The sequence below is a fragment of the Dipodomys ordii genome, unplaced genomic scaffold (genome assembly GCF_000151885.1).
Source record: "Dipodomys ordii isolate 6190 unplaced genomic scaffold, Dord_2.0 Scaffold120, whole genome shotgun sequence".
Lineage (NCBI taxonomy): Eukaryota > Metazoa > Chordata > Mammalia > Rodentia > Heteromyidae > Dipodomys > Dipodomys ordii.
Window position 1 is genome coordinate 4,145,435 of NW_012267336.1, and position 19,815 is coordinate 4,165,249.

The following is a 19,815-nucleotide window of genomic DNA, read 5'->3' on the forward strand; positions in this document are numbered from 1 at the left end:
ACATAACGACTTGTACATCTCATTGTTGCAATGGGTCCAACCTGTATCACTATTTAAACGATTTGTTTTTTCCCTTCCTCTCCACAAATTATACCGCCATCAAATACAGTGAAAGCATGGGTTATACCATGGGGGAGGGACACATGAAGTCCACCAGGGCTTTCTGCTAGGCCTCTGCCACCATGCCCATGCTCACAAGGTCCCCTTTTGTCCCTGTTATTTGGGCACTCTCATCTCTTCACCAAGCAAGTGTGGGCCTTGGGCAGAAAGACAAACCTGAAGGAGAGAACCATTGCCTGGCAAGGACAGCAGAGCTCTGTGGACCTGCCAAGGTGTGGCTGTTTCTGGTTGAGGGAGCAGAGGGCAAAGGCCTTTTGGGCAGATGTGATGGGAAGGTCAGGTCTTGGGGCGACTGCAGGATGTATACCCAGGAAGCAGACGAGGCCTACAGTGCTGCATATCCCGGCACACGCACAGCATTGTGCGCCCTGGCATGTACACGCTTATGCACACGTTTACATATACACATACACAGTGGAGTGCCATCAGGTGTGAGTGGGCAGTCATGGCCTGGCATGTTGGAGAGAGGAGGGTGAAGAGGGCTGGGGAGGAAAAAACAGGGTAGAGAGGGCAGAAGGCCAGAGCCACAGCCTAGACAGACCTGAGTTTTGTACAGCCCCAGAATCGTTCCCCACCCTCACTGCGGAGCAGCCATGGGGCAGGTGCAGCCTCTCAGGGCCTGGAAATCCTCCCAGCCCCCGATACGCCTCTGCCTTCCTCCCTGCCTTTGGGAAACACCATTACAGCTCGGTTCATCAGCGAACAACAGCAGTGCCTTCTAGGTGACCTGCCCCAAAGCAGTTTTGTCTGTTCCTAGTCCTTTGTCTAAGAGCAGGTTTGAGGAAGGGGTTGGTGAAGACCTGGCTTTTAGGGGAGGAGGGAAGGACTAGGAAAAGAGAGAACTGCATATGGTATGTGTGCATGTGTGTGTGCATACGTGTGTGTGTGTGTGTGTGTGTGTGTGTGTGTGTGCGCATGTCAGTGTGCACGCGTGCATGAATGCGTATGACAAGTCCTAATGGTCCAGGGAAAACTCCAGTCTCTTCCTGCCTGCCCCCTTCTTGCTAGAAACCTAGGGAATCCTGGGGGACCCCTCCCCTGCCCTGTGGGTTGTGTAACTCTCCACCTCCATCTCATTGTAATTTGCTACCTTCAGATTTTGCTGCAATGTAGATTTTTTCCACTTGATTTCCTAGGGTTTGTCTTTGCATTGTTTTTCTCATTTTTTTTAAATTTAAAAGGATTTTAAAAGGAGAAGAGAGGGAGGAGAAGAGGAGACTTCAGCTGGCTTGCAGGAGCAGCTGGCTGCTTGTGAGAGGCTAGGCCCTGCTGAGCCCTGGGCCATGCAACTGGAGGCAGAGACAGGCTAGGCCAGGTGCTCTGAAGAGGATTTCTGTCCTTCCTCCTGGAGCTCAGGGCTGGGATCATCAGGGCACAGGGGTGGATGAGGAGCCCCATGGGGCCATGGCCTAGGACTCTATTTTGGAACTGGCTGCAAGCTGGTAGATTAGATCCTGGGTAGGTAGCCTCAGAATCAATGAATGAGAGGTTTAGAGGAATTTGAGGAAGCCATGGGTAGGGGGTAGGTAGGTGAGGAGGATGCCCAAGCCTGGGATACACAGCTTCAGGTTTGGGGGAGGGTCTCTAGCATGTGAGCCCTGGTATAGGAAGACATAGGCAAAGACAGACTCCCATTAGGGAGAACTCTCTTGCCTGCCCAGGCCTCCTGCACCTGGGGGTGCCTTAAAGGCCTGGGGCTTCTTGGAAAGGGTAGCCTCCCAGGGGGATTAGAAAGGGCTGGCACTATGGGAGCACAGAGAGTTCTTCCTGCCTCAGGCTGAAGGAAGGAAGAAGGAGGCTGTGTTCAGGTCCAGGTCACAGTGTATATGAGCCCAAGTCCATGGGCTCAAGGGGGAGACATCACAGGCACAGGCCACCCTAAGCGGTGGAGGGCAGAAAAAGGAATTTGCTTGTTCAGCCTGTCCTCACACAAAGACAGGATTTGCAGGGTGTAGGAGCAACTGTGTGCCCCTTTCACAGGCAAGCAGAGGAAGATCAGAACCCCCAAGAGTCCCCCATCAGGCCATGCCCAACAAGGACTGGGGTGGCCTGGCTGTCATTGTGTCTAAAAGCTTTGTCCAGGGTTGGCTGGTGGTGCAGCTCAGTGTACTGTGTGTTTTTGAGACCCTGGGTTGTTCCCAGCCTGAGTTCCGGTTGTTGTATTTGTTGCTTGTATGTTCGAGAAGCCAAGCATTGTGGACTGAGAGTAAGCTTGTGATGGAGTCTCTTCTATCTTAGCCCTCTCCTTCCCTCCCTTGAGGGAACCACTGTTCTGAAGGTGGTGAGTTCTCTCCCTGTCCTTGCTGGTCATTCAACAAACACCTATGGAGCACCTATTATGTTCTCAGTTTGGGAAAGAATGTAGTGAACTCAGAAGATACCTCCTGCCTTCACACAATTTTTACATGTGCACATGTATGTGCAGGCCCAGGAGAGATACATGTTATATGCAGTCTTGACACGGTATAGGATATGGGACTGAGCAGACAGTAATTTGCTTTTTCTAGTCCACTTATGTTTTCAGGACATGTTGACATGTGGGAGGTGTTTTATTGATTTTTTTTTGTGCCAGTACTAGGGCTTGAACACAAGGCCTGGGTGCTGTCCCTTAGTTTTTCTGCTCAAAGCTGACAAACTACCACTTGAGCTACACCTCTACTTCTGGCTTTTTTTTTGTGTGTGTGTGTGTGTCTGTGATTAATTGAAATAAAAGTATCACAGACTTTCCTGCCAGAGCTGACTTTGAACCTAGATCTTCAGGTATCGGCCTCCTCAGTACATAGGATTATAGATATGAGCCACCAGTATCCAGCTTCCACTTTTTTTTAATGCCAGTCCTGGGGCTTGAACTCGGCCTGGACACAGTCACTGAACTTCTTTTGCTCAAGGCTAGCACTCTACTACTTGAGCCACAGCTCCACTTCCAGCTTTTATTTTGGTAGTTAATTGGAAATAAGAGTCTCACAGACTTTCCTGTCTAGGCTGCCTTGGAACTGTGATCCTCAGATCTCAGCCTCCTGAGTAGATAGGATTACAGGCTTGAGCCCAGGCCCCTGGCTCCACTGGATGAATATACTACACTTTATATCCCTCCTCCTATTGTAAAATATTTAGGTTGTTTCCTGTTTTTGCAGTCTCAGACAGTGCTGTGGACAACAGTTTTGTGTGCATCTTGTGGTTTCCCTGGGGACTGGGGAGGAGGGGTAAGTGCTATCTCGAAGACAACCAGCACAAGAAGCTTTACCGGAGATGGTGGCATAGCTCTCTAAGTGTTTTGATGGACACTTTTTGACCAGATGTCCAGTTGAACGACAGGATCAAGGATGCATCCAATTTGGTGGATGAAATGGCACGGAGAGAAGGGAGTAGTATGGAGGAAGGCAGGATCAGGGACACAGCCTGGTGGCTACAGAGGAGCCTGAGGAGCAGGGGCGGAGCCTAAGGGGCAGGGGTGGAGCCTGAGGGGCAGGGGGTGGAGCCTGTGAGGCAGAGGCGGAGCTTGAGAGCTGGAGAGGTGTCTGCTTTTGTCAGAAGCAGTCAGAAGGGTCCTGGCTTTTAAATGTCCTGTTAAGCCTCCTCAGTGGTCAGAGCCTCCTCTGGAGGGAGGCAAGCTGGCTTCTGTGTGCCCTTGGGCAAGGCACCCCCTCCCTGGCCTCAGTCTCCCTTCTCCCTCCAATGTGGGCTGGGAAGTCTCCAAGGTACTACAAACTCCTTGTGCTCAGATGTCCTTGGCAAGTGGCAGTGGCTTTCTGCCCCTGGCCCAGTAAACAGAGGCCCTGGCTTGGCTGGGCAGCAAGGCTTGCAGCTGGCATGCGGCAGTTAGACTCTGGTCAGGGTCTGGCAGCCAGGAGGCTGGGAGGGGGCTGGTTGGCCATGTCAGGGGGCTTAGCAAGGGGGACCCTTGGAAGACCTAGGGGTTCACTGGAACTCTAGATGCCCCCAGCCACCCTGTTCTATACCTGCCTTCAGCTAGGGAGTAGGTTTGGTACCTGATGGGTTTGCGGGCTTGGATTTGATTCTCTTCCTTTGGAACACATGGACTTTGACCATATCCACGGTGAGAGCCTGGAGGACAAGGGTGTGGGTGAGGAGGGAATTTGAGCTATGGGCAGTCTCACTGTGATGGCTGCAGGGGTGGCCACAGCTACTGGTGGTCTGGGGCTTGTGGTCTGTGGCATGTGGGTGTGTGCTTGCATGTGTGCAGCCACCCCCCTAAACAGCAGAGTTCAGTGAGATAGGCATTGACGTTAGAAAAACTACCCTTTATTCTTGGTGGGTGTTGTTCAGGGATTACTTTGAAAGTAAAGGGGTGACAAGCAGCAGGGGAGTAGGGAGGGCAGGGGAGGGCTGCAGGAGACGGGGCCTGTGCCTGAGGGACGCTGGACACCAAGTGTGATCACAGTTCCACAATTCCTCGGTCAGGCTCTATGGTCCCTCTGAGCCTCAGTTTCCACATCTGTCAGATGAGGATATTAGCATCGCTCCCCCCTCCCCCCAGGGGTGTGAGGACTCATCAAGGTGTGTCCTGTTTGATGCCAGGCAAGGTGTCCAGTTAATGCAGCTCTTCAGGGGCCACGCCAGTCCCCACTGTGTCAGAGGACAGAAGCTATACCTCCCCAAGAGCTGTGTGCCCTAGGAGAGCTATTGGTGAGAGCCCATCTCTGTCACCCTAGTTGTCATGCTGCCCGTGGCAATGAAGCCAAGGGATCTGTGTTCAAGCTGTGCCCACAAGCCCCCATCTTCCACTCCTCATTCCCTTAGTTCACACTTGACCCTTTCTGGCAAGGTGGCCATCAGCTGACCCTGGGATCAGATAGCCTTTGGCTCTGCCCCTGGCGGTTTCCTTGACATCGGGGAAGCCACGTAGTTGTCATCTGGACACTGAGGTGTGGAGATGGCGCTGGCCTCCGAGGAGCCAGTCCATGGGGAGTCTCCTCAGAGCCCGCTCAGCCTGCCCCGACCCCACAAATGTTCATTATGTTGTGGATCTCGGCGTACATACCACCCATCCACACCCCTCTTATAGTAGCAAGAATATCAAATGTTCCCTAGGTCGCCACACGTCCATCTCAAGGCGCCAGGCCTGGCTCCGTTCTCCCTCGCCCTCTTGCTATATAGAGTGAAGCCTGTGAGCCATGCCCTACCCTGCCAGGTGGGCAGCACACAGAAGCTCTGAGAGGGCATTGCTTAGAACTGACAACTTCACAGTTTCTCCCTGTCTGAGAGCCATTAGCACCCACCCAATCCCTCCGGCTGCCTCCTGCCCCCTGCGGCCAGGTGGCCCATTTCCTCCCCTCCCAGGCCAGCTTCTTCCTCTTGTCCATCTGTCTCCACAGATGGGAGGAGAAATGTCGCAATTGGCCCGCTTTCTAACTGGAAGGAAACCATATGGAGGGGTGCGCTGGGAGCCAAGTGCCTTCCGATGTGTGAGCGCACAGCCAGCATGTGGACTCTGGGCTGCCCCCTCCACCTTGGCTTCGTCTGTGCCTTGGGAGGGGATGGGTCGAAGGTCCCTCCAGGAACCCTAGTCCTGCAGCCTTGCTCATATCTCCTGATGACCACTCTCTTCTCCAGTATTGGGATTTCTTGGGTGGCTTAGCGGAGGCCTCTATGTGTGTGTGTGTGTGTGTGTGTGTGTTATCCTGTGGTCCCAGCCCAGAAGGGCACCTGGCACACACACAGTGATCAGTGGTGGTCAGCATGTTTGTTCTCCTCAGATACCCTACCTGGCCACTCACACCTTCTGCCCTCTCAGACTAAGGCTGGTGTCCTCCTTGGAATGCCTTGCACCTCCCTGCCATGGATGGGTGCTGCAGGGGTGGGGCACCGTGGGTCATGTTCTTTCTACCCCCTGCCCGGGGAGCATCGTGCAGCCCAGGTCCCTGCACAGAGCTGCCAGGTGCCTTGGGCCCTGGGTCTGTGCAGAGGGCTCAGGTGGAGGCCAGGGATGTCCAGTGGAGCAGTGGGGACCTGCCACAGTGGGTGACAAGGCAGGGCTGAGCCCGCAGCAACCCCATTTTGAGCATGACCCACAGGGGACAGGTTAGGTAAAGGATCCGGCTTCCTGAACATCCAGCTCTTGTGGCTGTCTGTTGACAGCCCTGACTCCAGTGCCATGGCCTCGAGGGGGTTATTCTGGTGGGGCAGGGCACTGTGTGGCTGGTAACAAGCAAGCTGTGTGGGTCCCTCCAGTTTCCTTCAGCGAGATGTGTGGTCTGGGGTGTTTTCTCACCCACTGGGTGGGATTTAAGTACAGGAATGACATCTGTGCTCTGGCAACACTGCGGCTTGGGAACTGGCTGGTTCAAAGAGCTAGGTATCCAGTGGCCACACAGCCTGGGTGCAAATCCCAGGGACAATGCATCTGTCTGGACAGCTTCGGTCAGCAGCCATGCAGCAGCCCTGACCCAGGGCAGGGGTCTCAAAGACCAGAGCCCTTAGAAGTACATGGATGTGGGTCTGGGGATGCCAATGGCTAGGGTGGCTCTCACTCTCAAGATTTAGCCCTCTACAAGACATTCTGAGAGTGTGATGCCAAAAACAACCAACATTTGCTAAATGCTATGTAACCAGATAATTATTGTATTTGTATGAGCTAACACACTTTACAACAACCCAGTGAAGTAGGTGGCGTCATTATCTCCAGTCAATATGTGACGTATCTGAGGCTCAGAAACTACCCGAGGTCACACAGAAGTAATTAGCTGAGCCAGGATATGAACCCTGGCTCCCAAAAGTCACACTGTACTACTGCCTCTTGTTATACTGCCTCTAGTTTTTTTTTTCTTCCTCAGTCATGGGGCTTAAGCTCTGGGCCTGGGCACTGTCCCTCAGCTCTTCAGCTCAAGGTGAGCGCTCTACCACTTGAGCCACAGAGCCACTTCCAGTTTTCTGAGTGGTTTACTGGAGATAAGAGTCTCACAGACTTTCCTTGCCCTGTCTGGCTTTGAACCTCGATCCTCAGATCTCAGCCTCCTGAGTAGCTAGGATTACAGGCATGAGCCACCCGTGCCTGGCTTGCTTCTAGTTTTTATACAGGGAAACTGAGGCACATCCAAGCTCATCACTGGTGTGTGGAGCCAATATCTGCTGTGGTTGTGCAGTCTGTTGTGTTATGCCCAGAAGCTGGGGGGTTAGCCCGTACCTCCTGGGGTATGTGTGGTGGGAAAGAGGGGAACTGGGGCTCCCTCCCCACCCAGGCTGACTGTGCCCCTCCTGCAGGTGGTGTGTGCATTGCTCAGTCTGTGAAGATTCCCCGAGAGCCCAAGATGGGTGAGTTTGACAAGATCATCAAGCGCCTTCTGGAGACATCCAATGCCCGGGCTGTCATCATCTTTGCCAACGAGGACGACATCAGGTGAGGGTGGGTGGCGGTGGGGGGCAGGGACAAGGGCCCCAGTTCTTGTCCTGTTGGAGACTGCCCAGGAAAACCTGACTCCACGTGGGATTCAGAGAGGCATGGATGGGGGGGGGTAAATGTGAGATGATGAGACCGCCCCTCTCCCAGACTGGGGTCTGGATACTGTTAATGGGGCTCCCTTCCCTTCCCCCTCAGTTTCCTGCATTCTTTCACCATCAGGGATGGAGAGCAGGTACTTTAGTGAGGGCTAAAGCTATGGGCTTGGGGCCATACCACTTAGCTCTAATCTCACCCATTAGCGCTGTGACTTCAGGTTGAGTTTCTTAACCTCTCTGGCCTCTTTGCTGTTAAAAACAATACTGAGCTAATGATGCTTGCTTGATAGTGCTTAAGAACTGAACACAGGAATGTACATAAAGGGCTTAGGGCAGGGCTGGGCATGAAGTAGGTAAATGTTGCCCTTGCTCAGCCCCTCCCTCTCTTCTCTGGTTTGCCAGGCACAGGGGAGAGGGTGGGGCCTATTTCCTGACTTGGTCCACTCACACTGCAGGCAGGATGGCCCCTCTCCTCCCCTCCCCAGGCTTCCATCTCTGGGAACAGATGGGTCTGGTGTCAGGACCCCAAGGTACAGAGACCCCCTCCAGCCCCTCTGCCCCAGGATTAGGGTCACAGGTCACAAGCTAGATAGCTCTTAATAGACAACCTCTAGGTGCTCCTCTTAAACAATTCCCTTCTTCTAGATTGTTCTCTTTTCTACTTCCTGAAAAGTCCTTATACTGCAGTCCTAAGTGATAGTACTGCAGATGTAACCCCAGGGACATTGCTGTGTCCCTGAAAGAATGGAGGAGAGAATGCTGGGAGATCACTGGGGCCTCAGAAAGCCTCATTCTGATGGAGGTGTCCTGAGTAAGGAAAGGTGGGGAGTGGCCCTCAGCCCCAGGAGTAGACAGCGGCAGCCTAGGGTCTTAAAGTGTACAAGTCCTCTAATTCTGGCTGTTCACGATGCATGCAGGCCAGTGTTTGCAGCTGGAGGACTTCTGATCCATGATGACCCCTGTCCCATACCCCAAAGCCTCGCTGGCTCACTCTGTACCCCATTGCTTCAGGGGACACTTCAGCTCAGCAGGACCCACGGGCTGGGAGGAGAGGGTAAAGGGCTGGGAGGAGAGGGGAGGTCCCGAGGGGAGGGGACTCAGGTAGACCCCATAGTGGTCCCAGAGCGTGCTGGGGGGGGGTAGGGGGTGGAGCTGATTTTAGAAAGCTACGTGCATTTTCAGAAGCGAGGGAAGTAAAAATAAATGCAAGTGCTTCGAAGGGATGAAGGGTGGGGAACACTGGTCCCCTGGGGCTGGCCGGATGCAAGTGGTATTAATAGGGCTGTGGGTACGGGTTTGGAGAGCAGCTCCTGCATTAGTGGTAGCTTGAGGTGGGGGCTCCTGGTGAGGGAGCAGGATATGATGGAGGCAGGAAGGCAAGGTGGGGCGACCACGGGCAGCTCTGGGACCTGGAGTTGCTTATATTTCTCTGGAAGCCCAGGCCCAGCACAGGGCCTTGTTGAGGGGAAGGGTGGAGACCACCTCTTACAAGGTCCTTGCTTCCTCTGCTTGGGCCCCTCCCTGAGGGGAACTGAATGAAGGGGATTCCACCCATTCTTCCTGGCTGTCCCTCTGTGGGAAATGTCCCCAAGGACCACTTCATCCCTGCTTCCAATCAGTCTGATGGCATGCCCCAGGGCTCCCTGGCCTATGCTGAGCACCTGGTCCCTGGTTTGATGTTTGGACCCAACTTGTCACTGCCAAGTAGGAGGAGAAAGGAGCATCTGGCACCTGACCCTATGTCAGGCAGGGGTAGGAGTGGCTCTTGAAGGGCCTGGACTTTGGCACAGAAGACTGGATAGAGAGGGTCCTGTGGCAAGGTGCCGTGTACAGAGGGGTCAGGGTTTTGTGTGCGTGTGCATGTGTTTGACCATGGGCTAAGGGATGTGGTATGACATGGCCTAAGCAGATGTAGTTCTGGGGCCTGAGTCAGACAGAGGGCAGATAAGGGTATGGGCAGACGCGTGTGGTTTTTGCAGGGACTGATGTGGATCTGTAGGCAGATGTAAGCCCTAAGCTTGGGGGGTATCAGGGTGGGGCACCCAGTTCCCCTGGTGACAGGTATGGGCTGTGACAGGGACTTATGTGTGTGTGTGTGTGTGTGTGTGTGAGAGAGAGAGAGAGAGAGCGAGCTGACAGGCATGGGGCCAGACATGCCTGGGCTGGGCTGGTATGTGTCCCCACAGGCGGGTACTGGAGGCAGCACGGAGGGCCAACCAGACCGGCCACTTCTTCTGGATGGGCTCGGACAGCTGGGGCTCGAAGAGTGCACCTGTGCTGCACCTGGAGGAGGTGGCAGAGGGTGCTGTCACCATCCTCCCCAAGAGGATGTCTGTTCGAGGTAGGCCCAGCAGCCCAGATGGTGGGGACCACCACACTCACCCCACCAACCACCGTCCTACTGTTCCTGCTCCACCTCCTCCTCACCCCCTCCCGCCCCCCATCTTCCAACAGCTTGTCTGTCTGTCCCCTGGCCTATACCATTCAAGACCACTTATTCCTCCTCCTCCTCCTCCTCCTCCTCCCCCCTCCTCCTCCCCTCCTCCCCTCCTGCTCCCCACCTCCTCCCCTCCTGCTCCTCCTCTTCATTCTTCTTCTTGATACTTTGGGGGGTGTGGGAGCTATGTGCACATGTAGTAGGCTCTGCTTACCTTTATCCTATCTGGGACATAAGGGGCAAGACTCATGATCTAGCAGGGAGAAAGGAGAGAGGGAGAGAGGGAGGGAGAGAGAGAAAAGGAGAGAAGGAGAAAGGGAGATGAAGAAGAGAGAGAGGGAGAGAGGAAGGAGAGGGAGAGAGAGAGAGAGGGAGGGAAGAGGAAGATAGAGATAGAGAGAGAGAGAGAGAGAATCTTCTTGCAGAAACTGCTTGGGTCTAGAAGGCCCTGTACTGTGTCGGGCCTACCTGCCCTGCCCTGGCCTGCATCCCCTCCTCTTGGGACAAAGCCCACAGCCACCTTGGATAGGATGGAACTGTTCTGGCCAGAACCTTGCAGGGCCTGAGGTACAGTTCCCCTTAATGGCTTGACTTGGCAGGGGCTTTGCATTCTCACCACAGGGGAGGCTGGCTCCCCAGGCCTTCTTTACTGTTCAGCAGAACCAGGGTTGATGGAGCTGTAAGGGACCTCAGACATCAGGTCTCCCAAGAGTTCAAGGCCTGAGAAGGGGAGACACTTGCTCAAGGTCACAAAGCAGTATCCTCTCTTCACCTCCAGAAGGGAAGGGAAGAAAGCAGGCACAGGGAGTGGAAATTTCCATGCCACCATTCTCACCCCCAAGCCATGATCAACACAAACCAACAGCTATGGCTTACGGGTACAGATGAATGCCAGGCTGCTTTCAGATACCTGGTGTAGTCTTCCCAGAAACCCTCTGATATACTCTGATCCCTGCTTGGTGGTTGGAGGCCTAGAGAGATAAAGTGACACATGACACCGTGAGTGGCAGAGGTGGGATTTGAATCCAGGACTTGCCTGACAAGCTCTTTTTCTTCTGAGACATCAGGGTAGCTTTTGAACAATAGTTCTCATCTGTGGGTAATTTTGCCTCCCAAGGGACATTTGGCCATGCCTGGAGTCATTTTTGCTTGCCATGATATTACTGGCACCTAGTGGGTGGGGGTCTCAAATGCTGTTTAACATTCTAGAACATATAGGACTGTCCCCCATAACAAAGAATTATCCAGTCCAAAGTTCCAGGGCTGAGAAGGCTGGCTGTGTACCAAATCCAGCATTCCTCCCACAGCTCGGACAGTCATTTAACTACCACTTGAACCCTTCCACGGACAGGGAGCTCAGCACACGACATGGGTGCCATTGTGTGTTCAAGCCTTCTGGAACATTCTATGCAACTCAATTACCTACTCAGGACAATCAATGCCCAGAGCAGACATCTGGATGGAGAGAGGAGGCCTTGCTCCCACCAGCTTCCTTCCCAGGGGCAGGACTGCTTGTGGTGCAGAGCTAGCATCTAACAGAGCCCATGGAGGAGTGAGGCAGCCTCTGTGACAGGGGCATTCTGGTCTCCAAGGGGGGAGGGGTACCAGGTCCTGCTCATGCAGTGTGCCCTGGGTGACCTCTACCTTCTCAGCCAGGTCTCTTCAGGCGTTCCCAGGCTGGGCAGCTCCACCAGCCACTCTGCTGTCATCTCAGGAACCCTCTGTGGCTCCTGCTTGGAGGCCTGATGTTGGCATTGCAGTGGTGTAGGCCATGGGACCATCCCTATCCTTGTGTACTTCTCTTCCATGAAGACAGCAGTTGTAGACTCCACATGCTCCCCTGGGGACTCAATCCAGTTCTTTTCATTTGGAATGAAATGAAATGTTCCACGTTTTGTTTTTGCTGGCTGGGCTCTCAATGAGAGAATGTGCTCTTCCCTCCCTCTGCCTGGACCATCTCTAAGGACGAGGGGGGGTTCAGCAGAAAGAATGGGGGTGTGTGGGGAAGGCAGGGTACTAGAGGCCCTGATGTCTGGGTTCCCTGCCAGGCTTTGACCGCTACTTCTCCAGCCGCACACTGGACAACAACCGGCGCAACATCTGGTTTGCTGAATTCTGGGAGGACAACTTCCATTGCAAGCTGAGCCGCCACGCACTCAAGAAGGGCAGCCATGTGAAGAAGTGCACCAGTGAGCATGTGCCTGCGGGAGGCCTGAGAAAGCCGGGCCTGTGGGGAGGGCCAGAGGGAGGCAGGGCCAATGGGGCTGGGCTATGGGCGGAGTCATGGAAAGTGAGTCTCGGGGGGGTGGGGCCTGTGGGGCAGGGCTAAAGGCCTATACCCCCAGTGTTTCCAGGAGAGAAACCTGGGGCCGGGGAGAGAGGGGGAAGAAGAAGGGGGGAGGGGAAGGGGGAGGGGAGGGAGAGAGAGAGAGAGAAACAAGTTAGCTGGTAGTTGCCTGCATGGAGATTGCAGGCATCCAATCTGAAGTGACTGAGCTACAATCAGTTTAGGGTGTAACTCAAGAGGGTGTGGGGTGGCAAAAACCACTGTCTCCACTGTGATTCCGTCCAGCCTCTTGTCTGCCTGGGCTCATGTGAACATCTATAGGCTAGTCCCCTGACCCCTGCCTACATGCCCTGCATCCAGTCCTGATGCCAGTGGCCACCCTACTCTAACCCTCAGGGGTTCCCTCGGTCCCTTGAAAGGCTGCGCTCTGGCTCCCAGGACCGCCTGGCCCCATTCAAAGTATGGTGGATGCAGTAACAAACAAGAGTGGAAATACTCTTGGTGATTTTATTCTAATGGAGAGGAGGATGATAAACAAGATAAATAAATTATGGACTATGTCAGAAGGGAGATGTACAGGAGAAGTGAAACAGATAAGGAAAAGTCTGGGGAGTGCTGTGGGGGAAGGGAAGTGGCTACCTAGCCCTGAGAGAAGAACGAGCCGCATGGGGTGGGAAGTAAAGGACCCTGAGCTCACATAGGAGAGGAGTGGTGGGGGCAGGATTTGAATCCAGGTCTGAGCTCCAGGCCCAGCCTTCTTAGCATCTTTCTTGGGTAATGGGTCCTGTGTATTCTGGGTTTGAGCAGCTCAGTAGCAGGACACCTCAGTGACATGGGGGTGGGGGAGTTGGGTACGTCACACCCTGAGGGGTACCTAACCAAAATGCCACGTTCCCTCCTCTATTCTTCTGATGGGCCTATGTAGCTTGCATGAGGACCAGTGTGCTAGAGGTATGCTGCGTGACAAATGGAGTCTCCCAGGCCCAGGAGGGAGCCAGGGGTCCAGTGGATGAGTGGGTGGTCAGTGGCAGTATGCTGCCCTCTGGTGGCTGGAGCTCACAGGGACTCAGCCACTGGACCACGGGTATCCCCAGGGGACCCTGGCATGGTTTGATCTACAGTGAACATCGTGAGTGGTGTGTGGGTAGGGGCAGGGGGTGCAGTGTGTGTAACTGTGTTACACACATGAGTGATGAGCCACCAGTGTGTGTGTGTGTGTGTGTGTGTGTGTTCTCTGGAGGCTTATGCTTTCCTGGGGAGCTAGTGCTCATAAATACCATTGTTTATTATGTGTCCACTATGTTCCAGACACCTGAAAGACACCATCTCATTTCACACTCAAGTCAACTGTAGGAGCTCTTTCACTTCTCATAGACAAGGATGTGGAGAGTCAGAGAGGCTAAGCATTGTGTCCAGGCTGCACAGCAAATCCCTTTATCAGACAGCAATCCCAGTAGAGGGGTAAGAGGCACAAACATGTGTGTCCCCAGAGTCTAGGTCACCCCTGGCTCCGTCCAGACTGCAGGCCTCAGGTCAGATTGGTCATGTCTCTGTAGTCCTGGGAGGAGTCTGTCTGCCTGTCAGAGAAGACAAGGAAAGGAGGACAGGGCAGGTTTCCAGAGATCATGGGGTATTGCAGAGAGCCTAGAGCAAGCTCTGTGACCTCCAGAGTCTTTGCTTGCTCACTCGAGAAATGGGGCTGACGTGAGCCGGCTCAGAGGTGTCTGGGAAGGAAGCAAGGGAGCCAGCACTAATAGAGGTGCTTTCTGAGCTGTAAAATGGTAGCGCTCCAGCCTGGGTGTGCATTAACATCACCTGGGGAGCCTTGAAAACTGTATGGGCTGGGGGAGGCACGCCCACCAGCTGGACCAGCGCCTCAGGGTGGGGCCCAGCTGTGGGTTTTTAAAGCGCCCGGGGTGAGTTTTAGTGTGTATTTAGAGCGAGAGCAGTGGTTTCCAAGCTTTGTCCACATTCAATCAGCTGGGGAGCTTTTAAAACTGCAGATACCTGGCTCCCACTCTGGGACACGCTGACTTCCCTTCTACGGGCATTTGCACACCAGGATTCCTAAAATGTGCCCCGGGTGGGTCTATTGTGACCGACTTGGTGGTGGCGGGAGAGCGTGGGAGGGCACCCCTGGCGGGGGAGGGCGTGAGCAGGTAGACTGGGCAGATGGGGAGGGACAGTACCTCCCAGATAACCCCAATCCTTCCTGCTGCGTGAGGAGCCCTGACAGAGGCTGATCAGGGACCTTGTGCAGCCTCATATCAGGCAGAGTGTTGAACCACCCATCTCTGGGGAGGTGAGGGTCTGGAGCTGCTGGGAATGGATGTGGGACTAGGAGGGGGTAGGGTGGTACTGGCTCCCCTCAGCCCTGCCCAGGGATGAGCTGGGAGAAGGCCAGGAGGGCTGGAGGACACCCCAGTGCTGGTTGGATGCTTGCCCTGTGACCTTGCACAAGCTCTTCCATGGCTGGTGTTGGTAGGACAGGAAGTCACTGCCCACCTCTGGGGCTGTGAGGACAGAGCTGCCAGGAAATGATGTGTGTGGCTGGAGCTGGCAGGACAACGGCCATGGTTATGTAGAGAAGAGGAAGGAGAGGTGGGATTAAACGGTAACTGGGTCATTTCCATACCCTTATCCATGCCTAGACTGTCTGCCGTCCTCCCTGGAGAAGGGAGGGTGCCATCCTGAGGGCGGGTAGTTTCTGCATCCATCATGAATTGGGAGGCAATTCATGAACACTGAAGTACTCTAGAGCCCTGCTCTCCGTGCCCTGCCTCTACCTCAGCTTTCTTCTCTCTCCCCTCCCATCCTCCACGGGCCAAGCCGGCCTGGAGCCCCTAAGGACCGTGTCCCCACCTCCTCAGAAAGGTGGAGCCTCTCTCCTCCTTCTTCCCAGGTGGGCTCTGCCATCTTCCTGGCTGCAGGATCCTAAGTCAGCTGCTATCTGTCTGTCCCCACCCTGCCTTCCCAAGATCTCACAAGAAGCAAGCACACCTTCTGTGTTTGACCTTTGCTCCCTTCCCCCATGGGTGGGCTGCACATCTTCTGAGAGGGTGCAAAGGGCCAGCTCCTTACTTGGGAAGAGTGCCCAGCTTCCCAGGACTGGTTTCCCTTGAGACAGGAGTTTGGGAGGCAGCACTTTGTTTGGGAAAGGACCCCAGGAAAAAAGAGGGCCACTGGCATTTAATTCTTAGTGGATGTTGGGGACAGAGCAGAGTTGGCCTAACCCACATCCAGCTGGAGCGCTAGGAGCCAGGGTGTGCCAGAGGGTGGTGAGATTTCGGGCCCTGTGACCTTGGGCTGGTGACCCAGCTGCCTTGTCTATAATGCTGAGCCCCGTCTCCAGTGTGCTCCTCCAGGCCTGGTAGGAGCCGGCCCACAGGCTGCACTCACAGAGGCCCCACGGACAGCCCATGCTGTGCTGTGCCGAAAGGGTCACGGTAAAGGGAGTCCCCAGAGCTGTCAGGCCTATGGGAAGGCAGTCCCTGCTTCTCTCCTTCTTGCCTGACCCCTCCCTGGAGCTCGCTGAGCAGGGTTTGGGAATTAAAGTCATAAACAAGGCAGATGTGGCATCCATCTTTTTGACAGCCCTGCCAGCCAGGTGATGGCTGAGCGGAGGAAGGCTCGGTTTATGAGGAGATAGGAAAAATTTACTGCCTGCTGTTCCAAGGGGCTGGGAGCTGGGAGCGGGAGGGGAAGCACATGGTGATGGCTGGGGCTGGGTGAGGAGACGCCAATCACTGGGCTAGGCTAACAGCAATAATAACAAAGACAATAAAACAGAAGGATCACAGCAGCTAATATTTACATAACGTGTATCCGTGTGCAAGCTCTGTCCTAGGGCTCTCGGTACATTTTTAGAGTAACCCATTTTACAGATAAGAAGTGGGGGGCTCAAGGAGGCTAAAGACTTGCCCAAGGTACCAATGAGCAGAGCTGGGATTCGAACCTGGGTCATCTGGCTTCAGATATGTCCTGCTTGGGCCACCTGATGCCCCAACCCTGGGTGTTTTCAGCCTTCCTCTTTTGCAGAATCTTCCTATCTCCATATCCCCAGAGGGATCACGGAAGGACAGCTTTGAGACCACCTATTATGTGCCAGCTATGTATTCATTGGAGAAACCAGTGAGTTGTCACATGGGAGCCAGTGGCTCTTCCCTGCCACTGTTGCCCAGTTGTTCAGCCAGGAGACCAACCAGTGTTCACTAAGCAGCTGACCGTACCCAGGCTGTGTGTCCAGCTTATGCTGAGTTCTGTCAGGGACAAACTTGCCTGAGAGCCCTCATGCAGTTAGGAATCATCTGGCCTTGCAGACAGGGGTGCAACAAGACCTGACCAAGAGGCAGGAGGAAAACAATCCAGGAGGCTCCTTGGAGGGAAGCGAGGAGTGCTGGGAGATTAGGTGTCTCATACATTTGAGTTGGAAAGTCTCACTGAGACAGTGACACTTGAGCAAAGGCCTGATGGCAGAGAAAGAGCAAGCCAGGTAGAGATCTAGGAGAGAGCACAGCATGTGCAAAGGCCCTGAGGTGGGCTTGGTCAGGTATGGATCTGAGAGTCTTGTAGGCAATCCTGAATGAGACAAACCAACTGTAGCTGTGCAAGAGTGTGGAGGGATCTGATTTGTGTCCTCACTACTCCCTCTGGCCGCTGCCCTGAAGAGGAAGCGGGGCCAAGGGCGGAGCGGGGACTGAGGTGGCTGGTGCTATCACCCACGTGGGAAGTAATGGGGCCTTGGACGGGGTCACATGGTAGTGGAGAGAAGGGGTTGGGGTTTTTGGCAGATTTTCATTACAACTATAGAGTGTGCTAAAGGACTTAAGGTAAAAGAAAGAGGACAGAAAATCAAAGGTGGCTTCAAGCTTTTTGGCCAGAGCAAGGAGAGAGTCGGGTGGGCGAAGGGCGGAGTCTGGCCTCGGACGGAGAGGGGAGATGTCTGCACAGATAGGGCAGCCTGGGAGCGAGGGGCGTGAGTGTCATTATAATGATATGTGAAGGCAGCCTTGGATACAGGCAGGTTGAAGGGCAGCAGGCAAAGAGGAAAGGGGGACCCCAGCAGGGTGTTCCTGATGTGAGGGGGGAGTAACTGAGCTGAGAATGAGAGGACTTAGTAACCTGGGTGCTCCATGACCCCCACCCCCCACCCGCTATGGCCCAGGGTCCTTGGCCATGATGGAGCTGCCAGAACGCCGCTGACAGCCTGGCTGTGAGCAGGGGCAGAGGAAGGGAGGTGTGCTGGGGGAAGGCTGGGCTGGGAGAGGGCATGTTGTGTACATGGGATGAACTATAGCTACTTTCACATTGGCGAGAAATACCTGGTAGGGGAGGAACTGGATACCCACACATCCCCACTGGGCAGTTCATCGTGGGTCTAGCCAGGTACCCTAGGCTGGCCTGGAACTGATGATCCTCCTGCCCCAGCCTCCTGAGAGCTGGGATTACAGGAATGGACTACCACACCTGGTAGCTCACGGTGTTGGACAGAGGCTTAGGCCTAGAGCTGTCTTCCTCACCCTGAACTCCAGCCTCCTATTTGGAAGAGCAAGCCAGACCTCAAACCAAGATGTGGCAGAGGCCTTGCCTTTCCTGGGAGCTACTGGCCATCAGTGCTAGATGTGGCCTCTGTCATGGGTACTGCTTCCCTCTCTTGTGACAAGTGCCAACCCCATTTCAGACAAGCTCACAACTCATCGGGCCCAGCTAGAGAATCTCTAGTTGGTCTATCAGATACTTTAGTTCAGGTTCTCGGGGACCCAGGATTTCCATGAGGAACCTTAATCTTTGTGGTTCCAGTTTGATGGCTCTTCTCTACTGAACTGGATATTCTTCTTATCTATGGGGACCCTGGAAGTCACTGTCAGAGCTGGGACTCAGTTTCTGATGCCAGAAAGTTCATCCTGGGGTCATGTATGTGGAGGGGTTTTGCAGGAGCTGTTTGTTCTCAAAAAGTTCCTGTGACTAGTGTGTAAGGTGGAGGAGCAGGATGTGTGTCCCCCTGAGATCCCCAGGCTAGACAGAGTTAGGAGCCCCTCCCTGGCCAGGTGAGGCGGGCATCATCTCCCGGTGTCTGTTCCCTCACCTCTCTGATGGTGATCTGTCTGTTCCAACTCATCCCTTATACACCAGGGTTCAGGCTCTCCCCCCTGCCACTCCCACAGGAAGGAGTGGGCGTGGAGTTTAGGGGAACAGAGCTGGGATGAAGGAGTTGAGGCTGAGTTGCTTAGAGACAGTGGGACTGGAAAGCAGGCAGGTGACTGAATGGGTTCAGAATTCAAGAGGAGGGGCCAGCAGACACCGAGGTGTGGGGCTAAGAGCCAGAGGGTGACTTGGGGCAGGGGGGGACCCTGGATGGGAGCTTTTGGGAGTGCTAAGCAGGATCAGGGGACAGTGTGAGCTGGCCCAAAGGAATGGGACTTGAATGACATATGCAGAGGGGTGATGGGGGATGGAACGGCTCTGCATAGGGGGAGGGAGGGAGGGAGGGAGCTGGAGGACACAGAGCTATACTCTGACTAGACTGACCACGAACCCTGTCCACACGCAGTAGGCATCCTGGCCTGTCTCACAATAGTAGCACTGAGAGCCCTAGTGGGGGAGCTGGCGGGGGTGTCAAGGAAGAAGGAGAGCTGAGGCTAAGGGGACATGTACCCAAAGGGGGTGGCTCACTGTCTCCTGTTGTCCTCCTGCGCCCCAAGGCCAGTCTCCCCACTGAATTCACCCCCCAAGGGGACTGAGGCTCCCAAAGGCCCATTGGTGGTCAGGTTACGTAGCTGGTCTCTGGTCTGAGCCAGAAGTAGCTGGGTATGTCAGCTACCCTGGACAGCTCTCTGGGGGAGGCTCCGGGGATGAAATCTGGTGTAATGCACTTGTGTATTTGTATGTAAATTACAAGTTTGCAAGTGCAGGTGTGTGTGTGTGTGTGGCATCTTTGTGTGTAGATCTGTGCTCCATCACACACACTGACCTGTATACGCATGCTTATGCAGCTGCTGCTGGTGGCTTCCCCACTCCCCATCCTCTTTCCCTCATTACCCCATGTGTGTTCTTCAGGCTCAGCCCAAGACTGGCTCGTCTTCTGCCAGTGTCCCAAAGATCCCAGTAGGACAAGTCCTGTCTGCCTCAGTTTCTCTGCCACCCACTTCCCCTCCCCTCACCACTTACTATGGTCTCTAAATGAAATACCTGTCCACTCAGCCTTGTCAGGACCTGCTTGTGGGACTGCCCAGCTTAGGATAGGGGTGGCTCTGAATGACCCCTTTCGTTCTGGTTTTTGTTGTTGTTGTTGCTGTTTTGCCAGTCCTGTAGCTTGAACTCAAGGCCTAGATGCTGTCCCTGAGCTTTTTTGCTCAAGGCTGCCTCTCTACTACTTGAGTCACAGTTCCATTTCCAGCTTTTTGTGGTTAATTAAAGAATCTTGGGGCTGGGAAGGTGGCTCAGTGGTAGACCGCTTGCCTTGCATGCCTGAGGCCCTGGGTTCGATTCCTCAGCACCACATAAGCAAAAAGAAAAA

At 54.4% G+C, this 19,815-nt stretch overlaps 1 protein-coding gene across 1 annotated transcript in view; it reads left to right on the forward strand.

Annotated features, from left to right (window-relative positions):
- Grm4 (glutamate receptor, metabotropic 4) overlaps positions 1 to 19,815 on the forward strand; it is a 96,661-nt gene that overhangs the window by 56,809 nt on the left and 20,037 nt on the right. The window contains exons 4-6 of the mRNA XM_013029596.1: positions 7,342 to 7,477; positions 9,762 to 9,916; positions 12,061 to 12,201. Of these exons, the coding sequence (XP_012885050.1) occupies positions 7,342 to 7,477; positions 9,762 to 9,916; positions 12,061 to 12,201 (432 nt within the window). The remainder of the gene's footprint in view (positions 1 to 7,341; positions 7,478 to 9,761; positions 9,917 to 12,060; positions 12,202 to 19,815) is intronic.